Here is a 22,761-nt window from a genome sequence, read left to right as displayed (position 1 = left end):
CAGCTTTAGGTTACTTGGGGACTAAGTTGTTGTTTAGTTGCCGAGTCATGTCTGACTCTTTGCAACCCCACTAACTGTAGCCCGCTGGGCTCCTTTGTCCCTGGGATTTCCCAGGCAAGAATACTGGAGTGGGTTGCCCTCACCTGGACCTGTATTCTAGAATACCGGGGACAGCTGTGACACAAACACAGCTGGCTACTGCCACCCCGGGGGTCAGCAAACTATTTCTGCAAAGAGTCAGACTGAAAATATTTTTCAGCTCTGTGGTCTCTGGTCCCTGTTATAGAATTAACACTGCCAGTGCAGAGTGAAAGCAGCCACAGACGATACATAAATGAATGGGAATGCCTGCGTTTGAATAAAATTTTATTTATAAAAACAGGTGACAGACCCCTGTAGCCTATGGGCTACTGACAGTTATCATTCAGGAATGTTGCTAATATTGGTAAGATCATCATCTTAATTTTTTTTTTTAAAAAAAAGCTTGGAAATCTGGATTTTGGGAGTGAAATTCCCTCATTTTAAAAAACATTTCATAACTCAAGCACAATAAATTTAGGGTTAGAGTGTGGACTCAGGCTGCTGGCTGCTATTTTGCAAGACCCAAATTTGTCCTAAGGGTGCAGAATAGAAACTGAGCTGCCCCGGCCACGTTTCCATCCCACTGCTGCTACCAGAAGGACCCTGAGTTGTGAGACCAGAGCCATCTGTGATTTGGCTTTTGGGGCAGAGCAGAACAAACCCACTAACCTTCTGGGGGCAGAGCTGGGGTCGGCTGAGGAACAAGTGATAAATGAGAAGGAAGAGCTTTTGCAAACTCTAGAATGCTATAAATATTAGATACAAAATGCCACAGGGCTGAAGTCTTTTGTTTTATTGGCAGACAAATTGGCTGAGGAAGCAGGGCCGGGAAGAAATACATTAAATAAACCCAGAGCTCCAAAGCTCTTAGGGCTGGGACATTTCTGATCTTCTGTAACTGGATCCTTTTAACTTTGGGCTGCTTGCAAGGTTACATGAATCTCCTTCTTCTGCTTTTGAAAAGACACCAAATGTAGATTGCTGCACGAAGTGATAAATCGATGCTGTAAAAGTTCTGGATGCCAGAGATGGGATTGTGCTGAGCTGAGAGCTCTGGGAAAATTCATGAGGAAGGCGGAGGCCTGATTATGTATGAAGGAGGCATCCTGGGCTGGAAACACAGAGAAGTGGGGGCCGGGGGAAAGGCCTTCTTTTCACTTGCCTCTTGAAGCTGAACCTGGATTTGGGTTTCCGGAGCAGACCTCTGTTTTGTTTATCTGCCCAGCACCAATTCTCCTGTCTTTTGGTGACTGTGCTTCTGAAGGAAACAACATTTTCCCTCTCTCAGTGATACCTGTTCCAAGTGAGGCTTTCTCTAGCTCCCAGCCCCTGAGCTGAGCACATGATCTGGGCCTGGTCAATCAGGGTGGCCCATCTCCCCTGGCCCCTGTGATTGGGTGATGGAGGGACATATGACCCTAGCTGAGCCAATGAAAGCGTCCCCTGAGACTTTCGCTGGCGCATCTGAAGGAGGTGCTCTCTTTCAGCCAGGGCCATGCCCCCGGTAAGATGGGACATGGGGGAGGGGTGGGGGGGGCCTCTTGACATCACAAAGGCATACCTTCCTAAGAACAAAACCAACCCGAATGAAAGTAAATCCAAGCAGCTAAAAGACAGGGTTCTGATGATAATGTTGGAGCACCGAGACTCAGCTAAATTTGCCTGAGCTAATTTCAATTACATTTCTTAATGCTGGGAAAGTCAGAGAGTACTCAAAATTCCATTTTGTTTTCATTTTCTGCTTACTTCAAGCCTAACGCCTAAGACTCATCCATTCACTCAGATTTTTACTGGGTACCTAACACCTGCCAGAAACTGTTCTTAGATAGAGCAATGAACAAAACAGGCGAGAAATAAGCTCAAAACACCTGAGATACGGGTTACAGACGATTGTCAGTTCCAGGATAACATTATTCTACCTGATTTCTTTCACCATGAACACACTCACAGAGGCACCTTTTTATGTGATCTAGCTTTCAAGACTCTTGGGTAATAAAGATTTATTCTGCTCTATAAAACCACCACCACCACACCGCCACCACCAACAACAAAACCAACCCAAATCCTACTCTGATCTGAGAAAACAAATCAGTAACTTTTCCCTCTTTTAAGCAAATGTAAAACTTTTAATATCCATATTGTTGTGTAAAGCACCAGGAAATTATATCACAGCTTCACACAAAGGCATTACACACATTTCCACAGGGCTTCCGGGAGTAAGACGGAACAACCTCACGTAGAATCTACAGGGGATTCTTTGACTTTTCCATCTGACTCAGATCTCCATGAAAGCCTGAGAAACGCTTCACTGACATCAGCACAGTGCTGATGAATGTTTAGCAAAGACTCTTAAAGCACGTTTGAGCATGTAAATCATTCTTGAAAAACATATGTCACAAGTGGTGTATAATCCACATTCTAAATTATCGTTCAAAACACAACCGTGTGTCAGGAAAATGAATATTTCGATTTTCCATGAGAAAACAACAATTACAACAACAAAAGAACACCTGAGATACTTTAAAGGCGGCTGATAAGTCCTTTGAAGAACAGAATCAGGCTCTCTGGGGAGGACTCACTGACACAGGGAGGTCAGGAAAGCAGCAGGAATGCTGGAGATGGAAGGAGACCGCAGGGAATAGAGAGAGAGGGATGGCAAGGAGTTAAGTTTTGTGGAGGCAGCAGCCACCAGAAGTGCAAAGGCCCTGGGGTAGGTCTGGCCCGGGACTGTTTGAGGAACAGCAGAGGGCCCAGGTGGCCTGAATGTGGTGAGAAAGGCAGACAGAGGGGCAGAAGTGGACGGAGGTGTCGAGGCCCAGGAGCTGTGGGTTATCCTCAGAGCAGCGGGCAGCCAGTGGGGGGTTGCGAGCAGGGAGTCACATGATCCCACGTCCATTTTCAAAGCCGCCTCTAGCTTGCCTGGTGGGGAGGAAGAATGGCAAATCGCGGGGGAGAAGCAGGACAAGCAGACACCCGGAGGGAAGGAGGGCTGGGGCTGCTGTGTACACGCCTCTTCACCAGCCCCTCTTCTGCCTGCCTGCTTTTGGTGAGGTCACGGCTGGGCTGCAGATGACCCCGAGGCTCTGGCCGAGGCAGGGAGGATGGGCTGCTTGGGCCTCCAGTTAAATGCTGGCCTCAGCCACCCACTTCCTGGGAGAGTCATGCAGCTTCAGCAAATGGGGACCGGGGCCATCTGTTCCCTGGAAACTTCATTAGTCTGGGATGGAGCCCGTCCCCCTCCCCCGGGTGCCACACACACGCTACCCAGCACCAGGGCCAGGCTTTAATGCCATTAGGATGAGCTCCATCTGCACCTATGCATGTATGCACTTGGGCTTCCCTGGTGGCTCAGATGGCAAAGAATCTGCCTGCAACGCACAAGACCTAGGTTCAGTCCCTGGGTTGGGAAAATCCCCTGGAGAAGGGAACGGCTACCACTCCAGTATTCTTGCCTGGAGAATTCCATGGACAGAGGAGCTTGGGCTACAGTTCATGTGGTCACAGAGTCAGACATGACTGAGTGACTAATGCATACATGCCTGCATTTATTTATTCATGTGTGAATGCCAAGGCATGCAGGATATTAGTTCCCTGACCAGGGATCAAACGCATGCCCCCTGCAATGGAAGCAGAGTCCTAACCAGTGGACCGCATGGTTTTGTCCTCATTCTCTGACATAAATCATACCAATGTTTTCTTAAGTCAGTCTCACAAGGCAATAGAAATAAAAACCAAAATAAACGAATAAGACTAATCAAACTTGCAAGCTTGAGCACAGCAAAAGAAACCATAAACAGAATGAAAAGACAGCCTATGAAATGGAAGAAAACAGGTGCAAATGATGGGACTGACAAGAGCTCAATCTCCAAAATATACAGACAGCTCATATAACTCAATAACAAAAAACCAACAACCCAATTGAAAAATGGGCTAAAGACCTAAACTGACATTTCTCCAAAGGAGACTTATAGATGGCCAATTGGCACATGAAAAGATGTTCAACATTGCTAATTATTAGAGAAATGCAAACCAGAATTACAATGAGGTATCACCTCAGTTCAGTCGCTCAGTCATGTCTGACTCTTTGCGACCCTGTGGGCTGCAGCACGCCAGGCTTCCCTGTCCATCACCAACTCCCGGAGCTCGCTCAAACTCATGTCCATCGAGTCGGTGATGCCATCCAACCATGTCACCTCCGTTGTCCCTTTCTCCTCCACCACCTCACACCAGTCAACATGGCCATCATTAAGAAATCCACAAATGGGACCATCTTGGTCCCATGGTTCAGAATCTGCCTTCCAACGCAGGGCTCGCAGATTTGCTGTGGGGCAACTAAGCCCTCACGCTGCCACTACTGAGTGCTCGAGCTCTAGAGCCCGTGTGCCACAACTAGAGGAAAGCCACCAAGAAGATCCAGTGCCACCAGAATTAAAAAAACAAGAAGTCTACAAGTAACAAATGCTGGAGAGGGTGTGGCGGAAAGGGAGCCCTCCTACACTGTTGGTGGGAATGTAAATAGGTACAGCCGCCACGGAAAACAGTATGGAGGTTTCTCAGACAACTAAAAATAGAGTTGCCATATGATTCAGCAATCCACTCCCGGGCACATACCCAGAAGAAACTCTAATTCAAAAAGATACAGGCACCCCTATGTTCACAGAAGCATTATTTACAATCGCCAAGATATGGAGACAACACAAATGCCCATCGACAGATAAATGGATGAAGAAGATGAGGACCATACACACAGTAGGGTATTACTCAGCCACAAAAAGGAATGAAATCACGCCATTTGCAGCTACATGGACAGACCCACAGACTATCACACGAGGTGAAGTCAGAATGAGAAAGACAAATATCACATGGTGTCACTTACACGTGGAATCTAAAACTTGATACAAATCAACACGACTACGAAACAAAAACAGACTCTCAGATACAGAGAACAGACCTGTGGTTGCCAAGGGGGACAGGCGAGGAGGAAGGAGAGTTTGGGATTCCCAGAGGCAAACCATCATATATAGCATGGATACAAGGTCCCCGTGTCCGGCACAGGGATCTATACTCAATATCCTGTGATCAACCACAATGGAAAAGAATATATATGTGTAACTGAGTCACTCTGCAGAAGAAATTAATGCAACATTGTAAATCAACTATCCTTCAATAAAATTAAATAAAAATAAACTATGTTTTTTTAAATTAATTTTTTATTTAAGGATAATTGCTTTACAGAATTTTGTTGTTTTCTGTCAAACGTCAACATGAATCAGCCATAAACTACGGTTTTGTCCCGAAGAATGGGACAAAGGAGGTGCAGGAAATCCATAAGAAACCTTTAGAAGGTGGCCTGGGAAGACTACCGATCAATGGATATTTAATTGTCATCTTGGAGGAATCTGACACTAAGCTGATCCTTCAAAGAGCTGTTTGCCACACCATTAGACTGATGCCCCACTTCTGTGACAAATATTTTGTAACACTCCCTTATTTTCCTGCAGGGAAACTTACAGGCAACAAAAGCTACAGACGAACATCGTTTCAAAAAAAATCAATATAATGTTCCAATCACAATCCACAAGAAAAAAAGGAAGTCAGTTTATAATAAACATTTCGGCAGGAATTTTCGATCACATCCATCAAGGAGACAGGATGGAGTAGTCAGACGTGTTATCCTAGATTCAGGGGGAGTGTGACAGGTCCACTCGTAAGCTGGGCGGGACTGCAAGTCGCATGCTTGACGTGGCCCTGCCATGGGTGAGACTGCCAGCAAGGGGCAAGAACTCTGGGAAGTTCTGCATTCACGTATAATATACGCCCCACTGACTTATCCTCATGTTCCTGGAAAATTCAGAATGTATTAAAACTGCCAAAACCCCTTCACTGTTTATATATAAAATGAACTTACAGACAAGGCTCAGAGAACAATAAATATCTAACAGTCCACTCAGAGAATGATTTGGTGGAAGACTGAGAAGCCATGTGGAAGGCAAGACAATTCAGGAGCTACACGGGTTTCTCCTGTGCAGAGCAGGACATCAAAGACCCCGGTCCCGGAAGCCAGCAGCATCTCTCCACTTTATCGGCTCCGGAAACGCCTCCACAGATGGTAAGCCCTAGGGGGTGCCCCCTTGACAACCACCACATTAGACAAAAGTTTGCAAGCACAGTGGCCTGTGGGTTGAATCCATCGCACACGTTATGTTTGCTGTGCGCCTGCCGGGTGTTTTTAATTTTTTAGAAAGTAGAATGAATAATCCACATTAGAAATCTCGGCAATTTCAGTAAAAACCTTGATATGGCACTTCCAACAAATCAGATGTGCCAGATGCTGAGAAAATAAGAACCTGTCTTATTGTGGACAGGTGGGACCCACTGGCTCCAGGATGGAGCCTCCTGTGTGGCTGGTTCTGACCCTGACCCATGACACAGCCACAGATGGCGTCAAAGGCTTGGAGAGGCAGGTACAGAAACTGGAGCCCCGGGCTCGGGGTCCAAGGGGAGCACTGCAGCAGTAGGAGGGGCGCAGCTATGTGTGAGGATGGAGTAGGGGGATTACGTCAAACACCGCCACGAGGTCTGGGCGTGGGAAACGTGGCATCGTGACCACCTGCGTTTTTTGGTTTTGTTCCTACTTTTGTTATAATGATCATATTCCCAAAGGCTTGTGCCCTCCTCCCAGAGAGATTATGCTTGAGTTACACTCTATTCTGAGGCTCTGCAGATCAACGGAGCACTGTGCAGTGATGGAAACAGTCTGTAATCTGCACCATCCCATCTGGCACCTATGTGTGTCTACAGAGGCACTTGAAACGTGGCTAGCGTGATGGAGAAATGGGATTTAAAATCTGGTTTATTTTTAATTAATAGAAAGTTAAGTAGCTCCTGGTGCCAAGTGGCTACCATGTTGGCTCTAGTCTGAACCCCTCCAGAATGTCCAGGGGAGTGGCAGTTAGGGCTGGGGAGGCACCTGCAAAGGTCACACCCTGTAAACTCCCTTGTGGCCCTTTGAGGTTCTAGGTGGACAGAGTTACATATTCACCCACCACAGTCACCCTTCCTCTCACCGGTGTTTTCACTGGGGCTTCCCTGGTGGCTCAGACGGTAAAGAATCTGCCTGCACTGTGGGAGACCCGGGTTCGATCTGTGGGTCGGGAAGATCCCCTGGAGAAGGAAATAGCAACCCACTCCAGTATTCTTGCCTGGGAAATCCCATGGACAGAGGAGCCTGGTGGCCTACAGTCCATGGGGTCACAAAGAGTCTGACATGACTTAGTGACTAACACTTTCTTTTCTGTTTTGACTTCCGAGGTTGTCTGCATGACCTCCGTGTGTTGCTGACTGGCTGGGTGACACACGGCCCGGGGCTCAGGCCCACAGCCCAGGTGGCGATGGGGAGGCAGTTGGTTTCTGAGCATCCCTGATGGCCTGCAGGGTTTGCTCCAGCTGGACATTAAGACCGTAGCCTAAATGGAGGTTAATGCATCCATGAGGATTAAATAAAGTGGTGTGTGGGAAAGAACCCAGCTGGTGTGGGTTGGACTGTGGTCCCCCAAAATACACGTTTGAGTTCTAACCCCAGACACTCGTGAAGGGGACTTTATTTTGAAATATGGTCTCTGCAGATGTCATCAAGTTAAGATGAGGTCACAGTGGATTAGGGTGGGCTCTCATTTGGGGACTGGGGTCCTTAGAGAAGAGGGAAATTTGGGCGCAGATGCGCAGAGAGGAGAAGGCCACGTGAAGAGAGGGCCCACATGGAGGTGGCCGTGCCAACAGGGAGGCAGACACGGGAAGGATGCAGCTGCAAGCCAAGGAATGCCAGGGCTCGCTGACACCCACCGGAAGCTGGAAGAGGTAAGGAAGGATCCTCCCGGGGAGGCTTCAGAGGGAGCTGACATGTAAGCTTGGACTTCAGGCCTCCAGAACTGTGAGAGAATACATTTCTGATTTGAAGCCATCTAGGCTGTGGAACTTTTGTTACAGCAGCCACAGGAAATGAATATCCGGGCTAATGGGCTGGGACACAGGGTTTTCAAAGTGTAGAAATCCTGCCCCACCCGCCTCACACCCGGTTTCTGAAAAGTCGAGGAGAAGTGTGACCATCTGCTGCCTCTTTCCTGCAGTGGCCTGGGGCAGCTCTGCTCCCAAGTCTGTGGGCAAGGTCCCACGACCCTGAGGGTGGAATCACAGCAAAGGGACCAAGTAATTTACACATGGACACGGCAGCTCCCCTGCACTGATGGGGAAACTGAGGCCCAGAAGGGGTGGGTCTCAGCTCAAGGTCACAGAGGAGTCAGAAGCAGAGCCTCAGTCTCTGGACCCCTGCACCATACTTTGTTTTGAAGTCTGAAGGTCTTGGAGGAAGGGAGTGTCTATTACATTGGAGTTTAAAGAAAAGATTGTTGTTCAGTTGCTAAGTCGTGTGCGACTCTTTGCAACCCCTGGACTGAAGCACGCCAGGCCTCCCTATCCTTCACCATCTCCCAGAGATAAAGGCACCTTGAAGGTGTGTGTGACCGGGATGCATGTGTACCCCCTAAGGATGCCCTGGGTGAGGCTGCCCCACCCCCACCAATGCCCAGCTTTCATGGTGATGAAGGTGGGTTACGGGGCCTCCTGAGGCAAGGCCACCCTGCTTCTTAAGGGGGGCCTCCATCCCAGGGCAAACGCAGACGCTCTGCTGTCCCCCCACAGGCTGGAGAGGGGGCGGGCAAAGGGGCAGAGGGGGCATCTGGACGGAGGGAAGAAGAGAGCTGTGTGTGCACTCAAGGGAGAGGAAGGGAGCGGGGAGCAAGCCCAGGAGGAAGGCCAAGCCAAGAGAAGGCGGCCATTGTGAAGGCCTGACAGCTGCACCCGGGGCCGCAGGCGCCGTCCCAGGAAGAAGCTAAGTCCTTTCTCCTCTGTGAAGGGGAGGCTGAGATGGCAGGAGCGGGGGTGGGGAGGAGAGCCGCCGGAGAGGAGAACAGAGCATAGAAAAGAGGGGAGAGGGTCGGAAGGGGGGGCGGCCGGGTCTGGATGGAATATAGATTCACCCATGCGTCCTGCAGCATTCAATGAGCAGCTACTACAGGACAGCCCGCTTCCAGCACAGGCACGCAGGGGAGGACAGACCATGCGTCCCTGCTTCAAGGGAGCTGACGGTTTAGATGGGACACAAGCAAGCACATCGGTGGCAAAGTGCATCCTCAGCAGTGAAGGGACCAGGAGGCGGATAAAGCAGGAACCAGGGCAAGGAGAGCCGGAAGCGGGCAGGGGATGTAACTTCACAAGGGAAATTGGACAGTCAGCGTTCAAATATATGTGAAGTGGCAACAAGGACTCTGACTTAAGAAAGCAGGGTGAGGGGATAAAGGGGGAAGGGGAACTTCTGCTGGATGGGTAATCAAGGAGGGCTTCCCTGAGGAGGTGATACCTGAATGCTGGTCTCAGGAAAGTGAGTGACAGCCATGCAGATGTGAGGGGAGGAAGTCTCCAGAGAAGGAAAACGTGCTGAGGCCCCAAGATGGGAATGGGCCAGGAGTTACTGGATGGTTTCAGGAACAGGGGCTTCCCTGGTAGCTCAGCTGGTAAAGAACCCGCTGGTAATGCAGGAGACCCTGGTTCAATTTCTGGGTCGGGAAGATCCACTGGAGAAGGGATAGGCTACCCACTCCAGAATTCTTGGGCTTCCCTGGTGGCTCAGCTGGTAAAGAATCTGCCTGCAATGCAGGAAACCTGGGTTCGATCCCTGGGTTGGGAAGATCCCCTGGAGAAGGGAAAAGGCTACCCACTCCAGTATTCTGACCTGGAGAGTTCCACGGACTGTATAGTCCAGGGGGTCGCAAAGAGCAGGACACGACTGAGCGACTTTCAGTTTCACTTTTCACGTGAGAAACAGGCAGGAGGGAAGTGACTGAAGGCGAGAACAGGAGGTGAGGTGGTCAGGAGGTGAGGGAGAGCAGGGCAGACCATCAGGACCCTGGGGTGACTGCGGGAGGCCCCGCCCTGACTGAGAGTGGTGGGTCCGGATCTGATGGAGGTTGACAGCACATCTCTGGCTGCTGTGAGAACAGACCCTCGTGGGGCGAGGCGGGAGGCAGGGAGGCGAAAGCTGGAGCAGGTGAGAGCGGAGCCCAGGAGGCTTCGATACGGTGATGGCGCCAGAGGGGTTCTGCTCTATTTTGAAGGGAGAGTTGATGGGATTTGCTGATGGACTCAGTGCAGAGTGTGAAAGGAAGAAAGAAAACAAGACATTCAGGCTTTGGCCCGAGCGACTGGAACTGCCAAAGGGAAGACTGTGAGAGGTACCTGGGAGGGAGGCACAGGGTCAGGAAGTCAGTCTGGACATGTCGGGTTCGACCTGCCCGGGTGACATCCAAAGGCAGATGGCGGGCAGGCAGCTGGAGGCTGGCGTGTGGGTCTCAGGGCAAGAGGCTAAAAGCAGATCAAAACTGGGCAATGGAAAGAGGGCGGGGAGAGGATTATTTCACAGAAAAACACCAGCTCTCACGTCTTTGTGGCCCTAAAACCACATCAGGGAAAAAAATAAGTCTCTATTTCTCTTTCCCTAGCTCGCGCTCTCTCACACACACCCCTTTACACACCAGCAGTGAGTCTCTGTCAGGGATGCCCAAATGCTCAGCAGCTGTCTTTCCACCCGCCTGTGTCTGGGGGATGCTCCAGCCTCCACCAACGCCCCAGGCGTCCTGCCACAGTGGGCATCATGGCACTGTGCCCCCCACCTGCCCTGAGTGAGGGTGGCCGCCCGAGGCTGACAGCCAAGCAGTCTAGGTCCCCAGCTGACCTCCCCTATCCAGTTTTGTTGGAGGAGAACAATGAAAATAATTGGAGTGCGCCAGGAGCCCTGGCACAGCTGGGGCTGGTCAAGAGGGGCGTGCTCCCCTCCTCCCATGGCGTGTTCTAGAACATGATGAGGGAGGGGTGGGAGGCTCAAACACCAGTGCTCACGTCTCTACAAGTCTGTACCAGATGGCAGGAGCTGGGCGGGGGAACAGCTTCCGAACTGCCAGGCTCAGATGGCAACGTGGAATGAGAAAGCAGTACCCTAACAAGAAGAAAACGGGCATTCTGATCTAATTCATCAGAAAGATCCAGAAGGGATGTTTATCTCTCCCCTTTGGTTGTTGCTATTTTGCCCAAGGCAGGCTATTGGAAATTCGCGAATGCCTCTGCAGTGTGCTTCCTCTTCATCCTTTCCAATGGCCCTTGATTTCTATTTGGGGACACAGGCACCAGGGGGACACTGACTCCATCTGCTGCTCCAGGATCAGGTGATGTGGGCTAAGCTGACTGGCAGGTCATCTGCTCTCCGTGGTGACTAGTCTGGGGGTTGGCATGTGACTCGAGTTGGTCCAATCAGAAAGACTCTCGCCACTCGGGCATTCCGGGAGAAGATCCTGCTGTATGCTAGTGTATCATACAAAGGAAGAGGTAGGTGGCCCCTCCCAGTGCCAACCACATCTTGAGACCTCAGGCCTTATGATAAAATTATGACCCTGTCAAAGCACAGAATCTGCCTCTGTTGAAAGCTCACCTGCATCTTTTTGGTTTGTATGCTGTGCTCAGGCGTGTCCGACTCTGCATCACTATGGACTATAGCCCACCAGGCTCCCCTGTCCATGGGATTTTTCCAGGCAAGGATATTGGAGTGGGTTGCCATTTCCTCCCCCAGGGGATCTTCCCAACCCAGGGACTGAACTCACATCTCTTTCGTCTCCTGCACTGGCAGGCAGATTCTTTACCCCCGAGCCACCTGAGAAGCCCCTTTTTAGTTTAGGGAGCACAAAGTTCAATATCTTGTCAAAATCACTTGGGAGTTGGGGGCTTTCTGTTCTCTGGATCTAATGGCCATTTACTGGCCACAAGCATTGCCAAGAAGTACCCTCTCCTTGCTCAAGCAGAACTCAAATGCCACCTCCTCAGAACTGAGGGGTGCAGAGCCAGAGAACTGCTGAATGGAAGGAGATGCCTCTTCAACATTGCCAGAAACCACCAAACTGCTTTTCAGAGTGTAGGTGCTAACGTGCGTTCCCACCTCTCTCTTCCTGTTTTCCCACCTCCTCACCACCTTTTGGTGCGACAGGACCTCGAGATGTTTGCTATGGTGATAACGCACTGCTGGCTAAATCTGTGTTTCACTGATTTCCAGAGAGGATGAGCATGTGCTGCTACCTTTTGATTCATGGGTATTATAACTTATTTCCATCACATTATCTTATGCAGTGTGACATTCATCTGAACATTGGTCTGGGGTGGGTTCTGCGAGGCTGTGTTTATCATTGCTAACCTTCCTTTTTTCTTTTTGGTCCCATCCTGCAGCATGCAGGATCTTAGTTCCCTGACCGGGGATCAAACCCGTGCCCTCTGCAGTGGAAACAGAGTCCTATCTATTGGACTGCCAGGGAAGCCCCACCAGTGTTTCTTCAGTGCTTATTATGCATCACTGTTCCAACACATTTAATCCTCACAAAACCCTATGAGCTAAGTAATGTTGTTATCCCTTGAAGTAACCAAGGCACAGTTAAATAACTCATTCCAATTCACTCAGCGAGTCAGTGGTGGAGCCCACATTTGAACTCAGGCAGAGTCCTTGCTCTCAACTGCTCTGCAAAGACCTGGAAGTGTCTCATTCTAAGCACAATATAACTGTAGCTGGTGTGTATGTAAGTGAGCACAGTCAGGGTAGCTGAAGTGTGCTAAAATAGATGACTAAGTACATTTTGTAAAAACTGAAGATACAATTTATCCTTTCAACTGTGTTTATATTTGAGATCCAAGTCCCCACAGTGAGAGGAAACCAGCACACAGAACTATCCACGAACAAACTGATATTTGTCCTGCTTAAACCTCCCTCCTCTCGCTTCACCCTTTGTCAATCTCTACTGCAAACACAGGGAAACACAAAGCAAGATGGTGGTAAAATGAAATCGCAAATCTTGTGGAAGATGCAAGGTTTTGAGAAATTAATTAAAGTGATGCTGGAGGACAGCCTGAAGCATTTGTGAATCCATTGACAAACAATAATCTGGTCTGCAAGATAGCTGAAGAAGAAACCATGAGAATGATGATGAGGGAATCAATGTTTCAGAGGGAAGACTCCCATGTCAAGGGATTAAGAGAAAAAGCTGAAAGTGAAAGTCGCTCAGTCACGTCCGACTCTTGTGATCCCATGGACTACACAGTCCATGGAATTCTCCAGGCCGGAATACTTGAGTGGGTAGCTGTTCCCTTCTCCAGGGGATCTTCCCAACCCAGGGATCAAACCCAGGTCTCCTGCACTGTAGGCAAATTCTTTACCAGCTGAACCACCAGGGAAGGGAAAACTCATCAAATCCTCAAATACTTTTCAAAAATGACTCTGTATGATTTGCTGTGAAAATAGAAGGTGAAATAAAGGATATCAAATGGTGCTATCATTTAAATTTGTTTAACAAATCATCCCCCTCCTTGCCTCTAATTGATACTTCATTGATTCATCTAATTAAAGAATCAACCCATAACTTAACCACAATTATAACATAACCTTTGTTAAATACTGTTAGAATATAACGTAGAATAAGGTTATTTTTCAAAATTGTGTAGTTTCACTGTTTCAAGATAAAATACTTAACTAAATACATTAAAAGTTCTATTTAAATGAACTGTTGGTCCACTTAAAGAATTTGTTTATCTGGTTTCAGTCTTCTACAAGTCCAGCTAACCTCTTTTATTCGAAACAGTGTTTTACATATACAAATGACTAAGAACCATCATTGAGGCTGTAACTGTAATCTTCTCTTGGCATTCATTTTCTTTTTATCCCACAGTAACAGCATGTTTAGCCGGCCAAGTGGCTGCCCAGAGTAAAGGCTACCTTCCCAAGATTCGCTTGCCACCATGTATGTTCATGTGACTTGTTTCTCATTGGTGGGAGATGAGGAGAAACAGAAAGCAGTTGAGTCTCTGATCAATTTAAGAGCACCAAGGCTGTATATTGTCACCCTGCTTATTTAACTTCTATGCAGAGTACATCATGAGGAACGCTGGGCTGGAAGAGGCACAAGCTGGAATCAAGATTGCCGGGAGAAATATCAATAACCTCAGATATGCAGATGACACCACCCTTATGGCAGAAAATGAAGAGGAACTCAAAAGCCTCTATGAAAGTGAAAGGGGAGAGTGAAAAGGTTGGCTTGAAACTCAACATTCAGAAAACAAAGATCATGGCATCTGGTCCCATCACTTCATGGGAAATAGATGGGGAAACAGTGGAAACAGTGTCAGACTTTATTTTTTGGGCTCCAAAATCACTGCATATGCTGATTGCAGCCATGAAATTCAAAGATGCTTACTCCTTGAAAGGAAAGTTATGACCAATGTAGACAGCATATTAAAAAGCAGAGACATTACTTTGCCAACCAAGGTCCATCTAGTCAAGGCTATGGTTTTTCCAGTGGTCATGTATGGATGTGAGAGTTGGACTGTGAAGAAAGCTGAATGCTGAAGAATTGATGCTTTTGAACTGTGGTGTTGGAGAAGACTCCTGAGAGTCCCTTGGACTGCAAGGAGATCCAACCAGTCCATTCTAAAGGAGATCAGTCCTGGGTGTTTATTGGAAGGACTGATGCTAAAGCTGAAACTCCAATACTTTGGTCACCTCATGTGAAGAGTTGACTCACTGGGAAAGACTCTGATGCTGGGAAGGATTGGGGGTGGGAGGAGAAGGGAACGACAGAGAGTGAGATGGCTGGATGGCATCACCGACTCGATGGACATGAGTTTGAGTGAACTCCGGGAGTTGGTGATGGACAGGGAGGTCTGCGTGCTGTGATTCATGGGGTCGCAAAGAGTCGGACACGACTGAGCGACTGGACTGAACTGAAACATATAAAACAAGTATTAACAGACCCCAGGGAGACACAGACAGCAACAGAATAATAGCGGGGACTTTAATACCCCTCTTTCATCAGTGGATAGATCATCCAGAGAGAAAATCAATAGGGAAACACAGGTCTCAAATGATAGGTAGACCAGATAGACTTAGCACACATACACAGAATGGTCCATCCAAAAGCAACAGAATACACATTCTTTTCAAGTGAACATGAAGCATTCTCCAGGACAGATCATACGTTAGGCCACAAAACCAATCTTAATAAATTTATGAAAACTGAAATCTTATCAAGAACCTTTTTCAAATAGAATGGTATGAAACTAGAAATCAATTACAAGAAGAAAATCGGAAAATTCAAAAATACATGGAGACTAAACAACATGCTAATACATGCTGCTGCTGCTAAGTCACTTCAGTTGTGTCTGACTCTGTCTGACCCCATAGACGGCAGCCCAGCAGGCTCCCCCGTCCCTGAGATTCTCCAGGCAAGAATACTGGAGTGGGTTGCCGTGTCCTCCTCCAATGCAAGAAAGTGAAAAGTGAAAGTGAAGTCACCCAGTCGTGTCCAACCCTCAGCAACCCCATGGACTGCAGCCCACCAGGCTCTTCCACTCATGGGATTCTCCAGGCTCAAGAGTACTGGAGTGGGGTGCCACTGAACAACAAATCAGTTAAAGAAATCAGAAGAATTAAAAGAAGTAACTTGAGACAAATGAAAACACAACACACTGAAACATAGAGGATGCAGCAAAATAAGTTCTCAGTGAGAAACGCCAACATCAAGAGACAAGAAAGAGTCTCAATAAATAACCTGCACTCTACAATTCAAGGAGCCAGAAAAAGAACAAAGATCAAAGTTAGTAGAAGGAAAGAAACAGCGGAGATTATGGCAAAAATAAATGAAATACAGAGACGAAAAAGACAATGGGAAAGATCAATGGAGTACAAACCGGTTCTCTGAAAAGATAGACTAAATTGGTAAAACTTTTAGCTAGACTCACCAGGAAAAAAAAGAGAGAGAATTCAAATAAGTCAGATCAGACATAAAAAGGGAGACATTACAACTGACAAAAATACAAGGGACCATAAAAGACACCTATCAGCAATTACAGGCCAACAAGTTTGACAAGCTAGAGAACTGTAGCTGGAAACATATTTAACCTACCAACACTGGCTGATGAAGAAATAGAAAACCTGAGCAGACCAATTACTAGAAAGAAGGTTGACTCAATAATCAAACACTTCCCCAAACATAAAAAGTCCAGGAATAGACAGCTTTATAGGTGAATTCTACCAAAAATTCAAAGAACAATTAATACCAGCCTTTCTCAAACTCTTCCAAAAAAACAGAATAGGAAGGAATAACTCCACGTTCACCTTATAAGGCAAGCATTACCCTGATACCAAAATCAGCCAAGGACACCACAAGTCAAGAAAAGTACAGGCCAATATCTCTGATGAACACAGAGTGCAAAAATCTCCAATAAAATATTAGCAAACTGAATTCAATAATACATTAAAAGTGTTATATATCATGATCACGTAGGATTTATTCCAGAAATGCAAGGGTAGCTCACCATCCCCCAATCAATCAATGTGCACACCACATTAAAAAATGAAAGATAAATAGCATCTCAGTAGGTGCAGAAAAAGCAATGGACAAAATTCAACAATGATTTACGAGGGAAACTCTCAAAAAGGTGACTGCAGAGGAACATATATCAACATAATAAAACCCATAGCTTACATCATATTCCACAGTAAAAAGCTGGTAACTTTTCCTCTAAGATCAGGAACCAGACAAGGGAACTCACTGCCACCACTTTTATTCAATATTGTACTGGAAATCCTAGTCAGCGCAATGAGGCAAAAAAAGAAAGAAAATCATCCAAGTCATAAAGAAGTGAAACTACTTGAAGATGACATGACATTACACATAGAAAACCCTGAAGACTCCACCAAAAACTGTTAGAACTAATAAATTAATTCAGTAAAGTTGTAGGACACAAAATCAATACACAAAAATCTGTTGAGTTTCTATACATTAATAACAAGCTATCAGGAAGGTAAATGAATAAAAAAAATCCCATTTACAATTGCACAAAAAAGAACAAAATATCTGGGAATAAATTTAACCAAGGTGATGAAAGACTTCTGCACTAAAAACTAAGACTTTAATTAAGGAAGGAAACAGAAGACACAGATAAATGGAAAGGTATTCCATGCTGATGGGCTGGAAGAATTAATATTGTTAAAATGTTGATATTAGGACTTTGCCAGTGGCACAGTGGTAAGAAACCATCTGCCAATGCCGGAGACACGATCTGATCCCTGGTCCAAGAAGATTCCAGATACTGCGGAGCAACTAAACCCATGCACCACAGTTACTGAGCCTGCGCTCTGGAGCCTACGAGTCACAACTGCCAAGTCTGCATGCCACAATTACTGAACCCCACATGCCCTAGAGCCCACGAGTCACAACTACTGAGCCCACGTGCCCAGGGCCTGTACTCTGCAACGAGAAGCTGCAATGGGAAGCCCGCATACCGAAATGAAGAGTAGCCCCCGCTTACTGCAACTAGAGAAAGCCTGTGCAAAAGCAATGAAGACCTTGTGCAGCCAAAAAAAAATGTCAATATGATCCAAAGCAATCGACAGGTTCAATGCATGCCCTATCAAATTTCCAATGGCATTTAAAAATATTATTATTTACAAATTGTATTTATCTTGTTTACCTATTCATGTTTGGTTGTGCTGTGTGGATGAAACCTGTGCCCCCTGCAATGGAGGTATGGAATCCTAACCACTAGACCATCCAATGGCATTTTTCACAGAGACAGAAAACATAATCTGAAAATTTATACGGAACCACAGAAGACCTCAAATAGTTAAAGCAAATTTGAGAAATAAGAACGAAGTTGGAGCATCATGTTCCCTGATTTCAAACCATATCACAAAGCAACAGTAATCAAAACAGTACGGTATTGGCATAAAAACATAGATCAATGAAATAGATTAGAAAGTCCATAAACAAATCCATGCATACATGGTTGGTTAATTTACACCAAAGGGGCCCAGAATATATGATGGAGGAAAGGACAGTCTCTTTAATAAATGGAACTGGGAAAATTGGACAGCCCCACGTGAAAGAATTAAACTGAACTGCTATCTTTCACCATAGGCAAAGATTGACTCAAAATGGATGAACTACTTGGAACATATGATGTGAAATCATCATTTGATATGGGTCTTGGTGATGATATCTTTTTTATTTGACACCAAAGGCAATAAACACAGAAGGAAATAAGTGGGACAGCAGCAAACGCAGCAGAGGAACATTCTGCACAACAGAATGAAACGACACTCTACCAAGTAAGAGAAAGTATCTGCAGAGCATTACCTCTGATAAGGGGTGATATCCAAAACACACAGAAAGCCACGCAACTCCACAGAAAGAACCGAAACAATCCAGTTAAAGAGGGGGCAACAGATCCGAACAGACACTTTTTCCCAAGGAAGACATACAGATGGTCAACAGGTACATCTAAATCCATATCATTAATCATCAGTTCAGTTCAGTTCAGTTGCTCAGTCGTGTCCGACTCTCCGCGACCCCATGAATCACAGCACGCCAGGCCTCCCTGTCCATCACCAACTCCCGGAGTTCACTCAAACTCATATCCACAGAGTCCGTGATGCCATCCAGCCATCTCATTCTCTGTCGTCCCCTTCTCCTCCCACCCCCAACCTTTCCCATCAGGGAGATATAAATCAAAACCACAATGAGATATCACCTCACGTATGTTAGAATGTGCTGTGTGCCAAGTTGCTTCAGTCGTGTCCAACTCTTTGTAAGCCTGACTGTAGCCCTCCAGGCTCCTCTGTTCAGGCGGATTCTCCAGGCAAGAATACTGGAGTGGGTTGCCATGCCCTCCTCCAGGGAATCTTTCCGACCCAGGGATCAAATCTGCACCTCTTATGTCTCCTGCATTGGTAGGTGGGTTCTTTACCACTAGCGCCACCTGGGAAGCCTCCTTGTTAGAATACCAGTTATCAAAAAGGCAAAGAATAATAAGTGTCGGAGAGGATTTGGAGGAAGGGAACCCTTGTTCATTGTGTGAATGTAAATTGGTATGGCCATTATGGAAAACAGTTTGGAAGCTCCTCAAAAATTAAAACTACCACATGACCCAGCAATTCCACCTCTCGAGTATCTATTCAAACAAAATGAAAACACAAACTTGAAAGCTACCTGCATCCCATGTTCATTGCAACATTATTTACAGCAGCCAAGATACGGAAACAACCTAAGTGTCTTCAATGGACGTATGAAAGAACAAAATGGAGATATCTGTTCCTATCACTCCCACCCAAACAGGTCCCTTGTCGCTTGAGCACAACTTCCTGGGGTTACGACACTTGAGTCACAATATCTGATTTCACAACTCCCTTGGCTCCTTACCCTAGGTGGGGAACGTTTGTTTATTTTTCTAAATTAAAGCAAATTAAATCGCGTTTGGAGGATTTTGCAATGTTGCTGGAGGTAAGTGACTGTAATTGTGCCTTTGCCTCAGGCAATCAGCCGGCCAGGTGAGTCTCCAGAACCCACCAAAGTACCTCCTGCAAGATAAAGAGACAGGAAGTCTCACTCACTCTCCACCTAGGATGCAACACTGTGGGCATCCACAGCAGAGGAGACGGAGTACCCTGGGCAGTGCAGACCGTCAAGTGTAGACGGACAGTGTGCTGCCGTCTGCAGAGCCGGCCACAGCCCCCATGCACGGGCCTCTCCATCCTCCATGCCAGTTTTAATCCCTGTGCCCCACCCCAGTGTTCTTCTGGAAGCTTGCTCCATGCTGATGGCCTTAAGTCAATGAAGTAGTCCCCAGCGGCTTAAACGACACAATTCACAGAGAATTCACGCTCCTGCCCAGGTACTTCATGGCCTCTCTGCTGTATTTCAAATTTTAAAGGGGCTCACTTAAAAAAAACCAAAAAACTCAAATTCCATTGAAAAGGTCACTTTCAAGCCCCTCTATAAGCAAATAAATCTATTTTTCTAACGCATTTAGAAGGCAAGGCGTAGCTTTTAAATTAAAATTGTTGGGACAACCCCCACCCACACACACACACACCCGCCCCGCAGCGCAGGGACCACAGCGGAAAAGGCAGCCATCTGAGGCAGGGCACTGGGTACCACGTTGGAGGGTCCTAGTCTGCACATGCGCCCGCCCGCTGCAGCCCGGCTCACCTGTCCGGTAGCCCGTGCTGTTGAGATACACGGCAAAGGTGCGGCTCTCATGCTGTGCCTGCCAGGAGGGCGAGGAGCAGTTTTCATTGTTGGTGTAGGTGTTGTGGTTGTGGACGTACTTCCCGGTGAGGATGGAGGAGCGCGAGGGGCAGCACATGGGCGTGGTCACGAAGGCATTGATGAAGTGCGCCCCGCCCTGCTCCATGATGCGCCGCGTCTTGTTCATCACCTGCATGGAACCTGCAACCAGAGCGGAGGTGAGACGCGGGCCGCCGATCTTCAGTGAGTGCGCCCCAGGAGGGCACCGAACCATTAGAGGCGGGCACCGAGAGGCCCTGAGTAGGGTGGCACCCCGACCCCTCGGCAGGGGAGTGCGTTTTGGAAATCTCCAGGGACAGACTGGGTGGCACTCTTGGCATTTGTGGGCAGCAGCCTGCGACACTTCCCTGGTGGCTCAGACGGTAAAGCGTCCGCCTACAATGTGGGAGACCTGGGTTCGATCCCTGGGTCAGGAAGATCCCCTGGAGAAGGAAATGGCAACCCACTCCAGTCCTCTTGCCTGGAGAATCCCATGGATGGAGGAGCCTGGTGGGCTACAGCCCACGGGGTCACAAAGAGTCGGATATGACTCAGCAACCTCACTTTCACTTTTTTTCACTTCGAGACTGCAGTGCAATGAGGAAGTACTCTGCCAGTTCCCAGTTCCACTTGGCATTCATAGGGGCAGGTAGGTAAAAACCCGTTCATAAGTTATCTGAGCCTAGTAAAGAACTTTGTCTTGCATATAAACAGAACATCTTTTTTTTTTTTGCAGGATATGAATATACACTGATTTTTTTTTTTTTTTTTTTTGGAAAGCAACCACTGTGTAAACAGAGAGAAGATTATACCTTGTTTCATTTGGAACTTTCCCAAGAACTGTTCCCTCTTAATGAAATCTGATCATGCCAACCTGGCAACCCCCGCCCGCCTTCTCTCTGAATACATCTCGTCTCTGCTGAAATGCTCTGTGTCAGTCACGACTGTGGTGGCTGCCTTTGGCCACCTTGTCCTTCCAGCTTGGAACCCACTCCCCACCTCCCTGCCCATCTCACCCAGCACTGTAGCCAGACCTCCCTGGGATCGCTGTGGCTTCTGACTCCCTTGAGCTCTTATTACACATGTGATACTAGGACTTCACAATAAACCACTAGGAATGATTTCACTCACGCCTGTTCTTGTTTCTCAGTGAAGCTGTGAGCAGAGTGAGGTGCAGGAAGGAAAGGAGTTGTGCGGAAACCCTACTGCGCGCCAGTGCCTGCACGCCGTCTGCTCTACCGAGGGCTCCAGGCGTGCAAAGACTGTGCCGTGCTCAGTGCCGAATCCTCAGTGCCCCACAGCGTGTAACACACAGCGGGCACTCAATACATGTGTGAAGAAGAATGGATGTGTAATTGCACACCCCGGCCGGTACTCAGACACACAGGAGGTTTCATGGAAGTCCTTTTTCTCTTCCTTCTAAGGCCATCCTCGGTTTTTTTCTTTTCCTTGTGGTACTTAGGGTCTATAGTGGGTTGAATGGTGCCCTCCCCCCAAAATATATAAGTTCTTGTCTTGTGTCCAGGCTCCTGTGAATGGGACCTACTTTAAACAAAGGGTCTCTGCAGAGATACTAAAACATCTTGAGCTGAGATTGTTTAGGATGTGGGACCCAAATCCAAGGACAAGTGTCCTTCCAAGAGACAGAAGGAAGAAGGCACATAGACCTGGAGGGGAAAGCCACATGAAGACGGAGGACAGATCGGAAGGAGGCACGTGTATCTCTCCAAGGAACTCCTTGGGCCTTCAGGAGCTGGGTGAACAGAGAAGGATTCACCCCTAGAGCCGTTGGATCATTGAAAAAGCAAGAGAGTTTCAGAAAAACATCTACTTCTGCTTTATTGACTACACCAAAGCCTTTGACTGTGGGGATCACAACAAACTGGAAAATTCTGAAAGAGATGGGAATACTAGACCACCCGACCTGCCTTCTGAGAAACCTGTATGCAGGTCAAGAAGCAACAGTTAGAACTGGACATGGAACAACAGACTGGTTCCAAATCGGGAAAGGAGTCCGTCAAGGCTGTATATTATCACCCTGCTTATTTAACTTATATGCAGAGTACATCATGAGAAACGCTGGGCTGGATGAGGTACAAGCTGGGACTAAATTGCCGGGAGAAATATCAATAACCTCAGATATGCAGATGACACCACCCTTATGGCAGAAAGTGAAGAAGAACTAAAGAGCCTCTTGATGAAAGTGAAAGAGGAGAGTGAAAAGGTTGGCTTAAAGCTCAACATTCAGAAAACAAAGATCATGGCATCTGGTCCCATCACTTCATGGCAAACAGATGGGGAAACAGTGGAAACAGTGACACTTTATTTTTGGGCTCTAAAATCACTGCAGATGGTGACTGAAGCCATGAAATTAAAAGACGCTTGCTCCTTGGAAGAAAAGCTATGACCAACCTAGATAGCATATTAAAAAGCAGAGACATTACTTTGCCAACAAAGGTCCATTTAGTCAAAGCTA

The 22,761-nt window shown here is 47.3% G+C and overlaps 1 protein-coding gene and 1 long non-coding RNA gene across 11 annotated transcripts in view; one reads left to right on the top strand and one right to left on the bottom strand.

Moving 5' to 3' along the window:
• The window catches only part of SULF2 (sulfatase 2), a 128,251-nt gene that overhangs the window by 57,791 nt on the left and 47,699 nt on the right, over window positions 1-22,761 (bottom strand). For all 9 annotated transcript variants that reach the window (XM_055438624.2, XM_055438610.2, XM_055438617.2 and 6 more), the window contains exon 3: window positions 20,208-20,447. In XM_055438624.2, the coding sequence (XP_055294599.2) occupies window positions 20,208-20,447 (240 nt within the window). The remainder of the gene's footprint in view (window positions 1-20,207; window positions 20,448-22,761) is intronic.
• Window positions 20,327-21,389, top strand: LOC129564573 (uncharacterized). 2 transcript variants are annotated; one of them, XR_016039100.1, is made up of 3 exons: window positions 20,327-20,464; window positions 20,872-20,934; window positions 21,022-21,389. It is a non-coding gene; the product is annotated as an uncharacterized LOC129564573 (long non-coding RNA). The 2 variants fall into 2 exon arrangements; XR_008687507.2 differs by having other exon boundaries at window positions 20,333-20,464; window positions 20,879-20,934.

The sequence above is a fragment of the Moschus berezovskii genome, chromosome 15, assembly GCF_049115385.1.
Source record: "Moschus berezovskii isolate FMDL1 chromosome 15, NW_MosBer_1.0, whole genome shotgun sequence".
Classification (NCBI taxonomy): domain Eukaryota; kingdom Metazoa; phylum Chordata; class Mammalia; order Artiodactyla; family Moschidae; genus Moschus; species Moschus berezovskii.
Note: the sequence above shows the minus strand (reverse complement) of the source record. Positions and strands in the feature narration are given on the sequence as shown.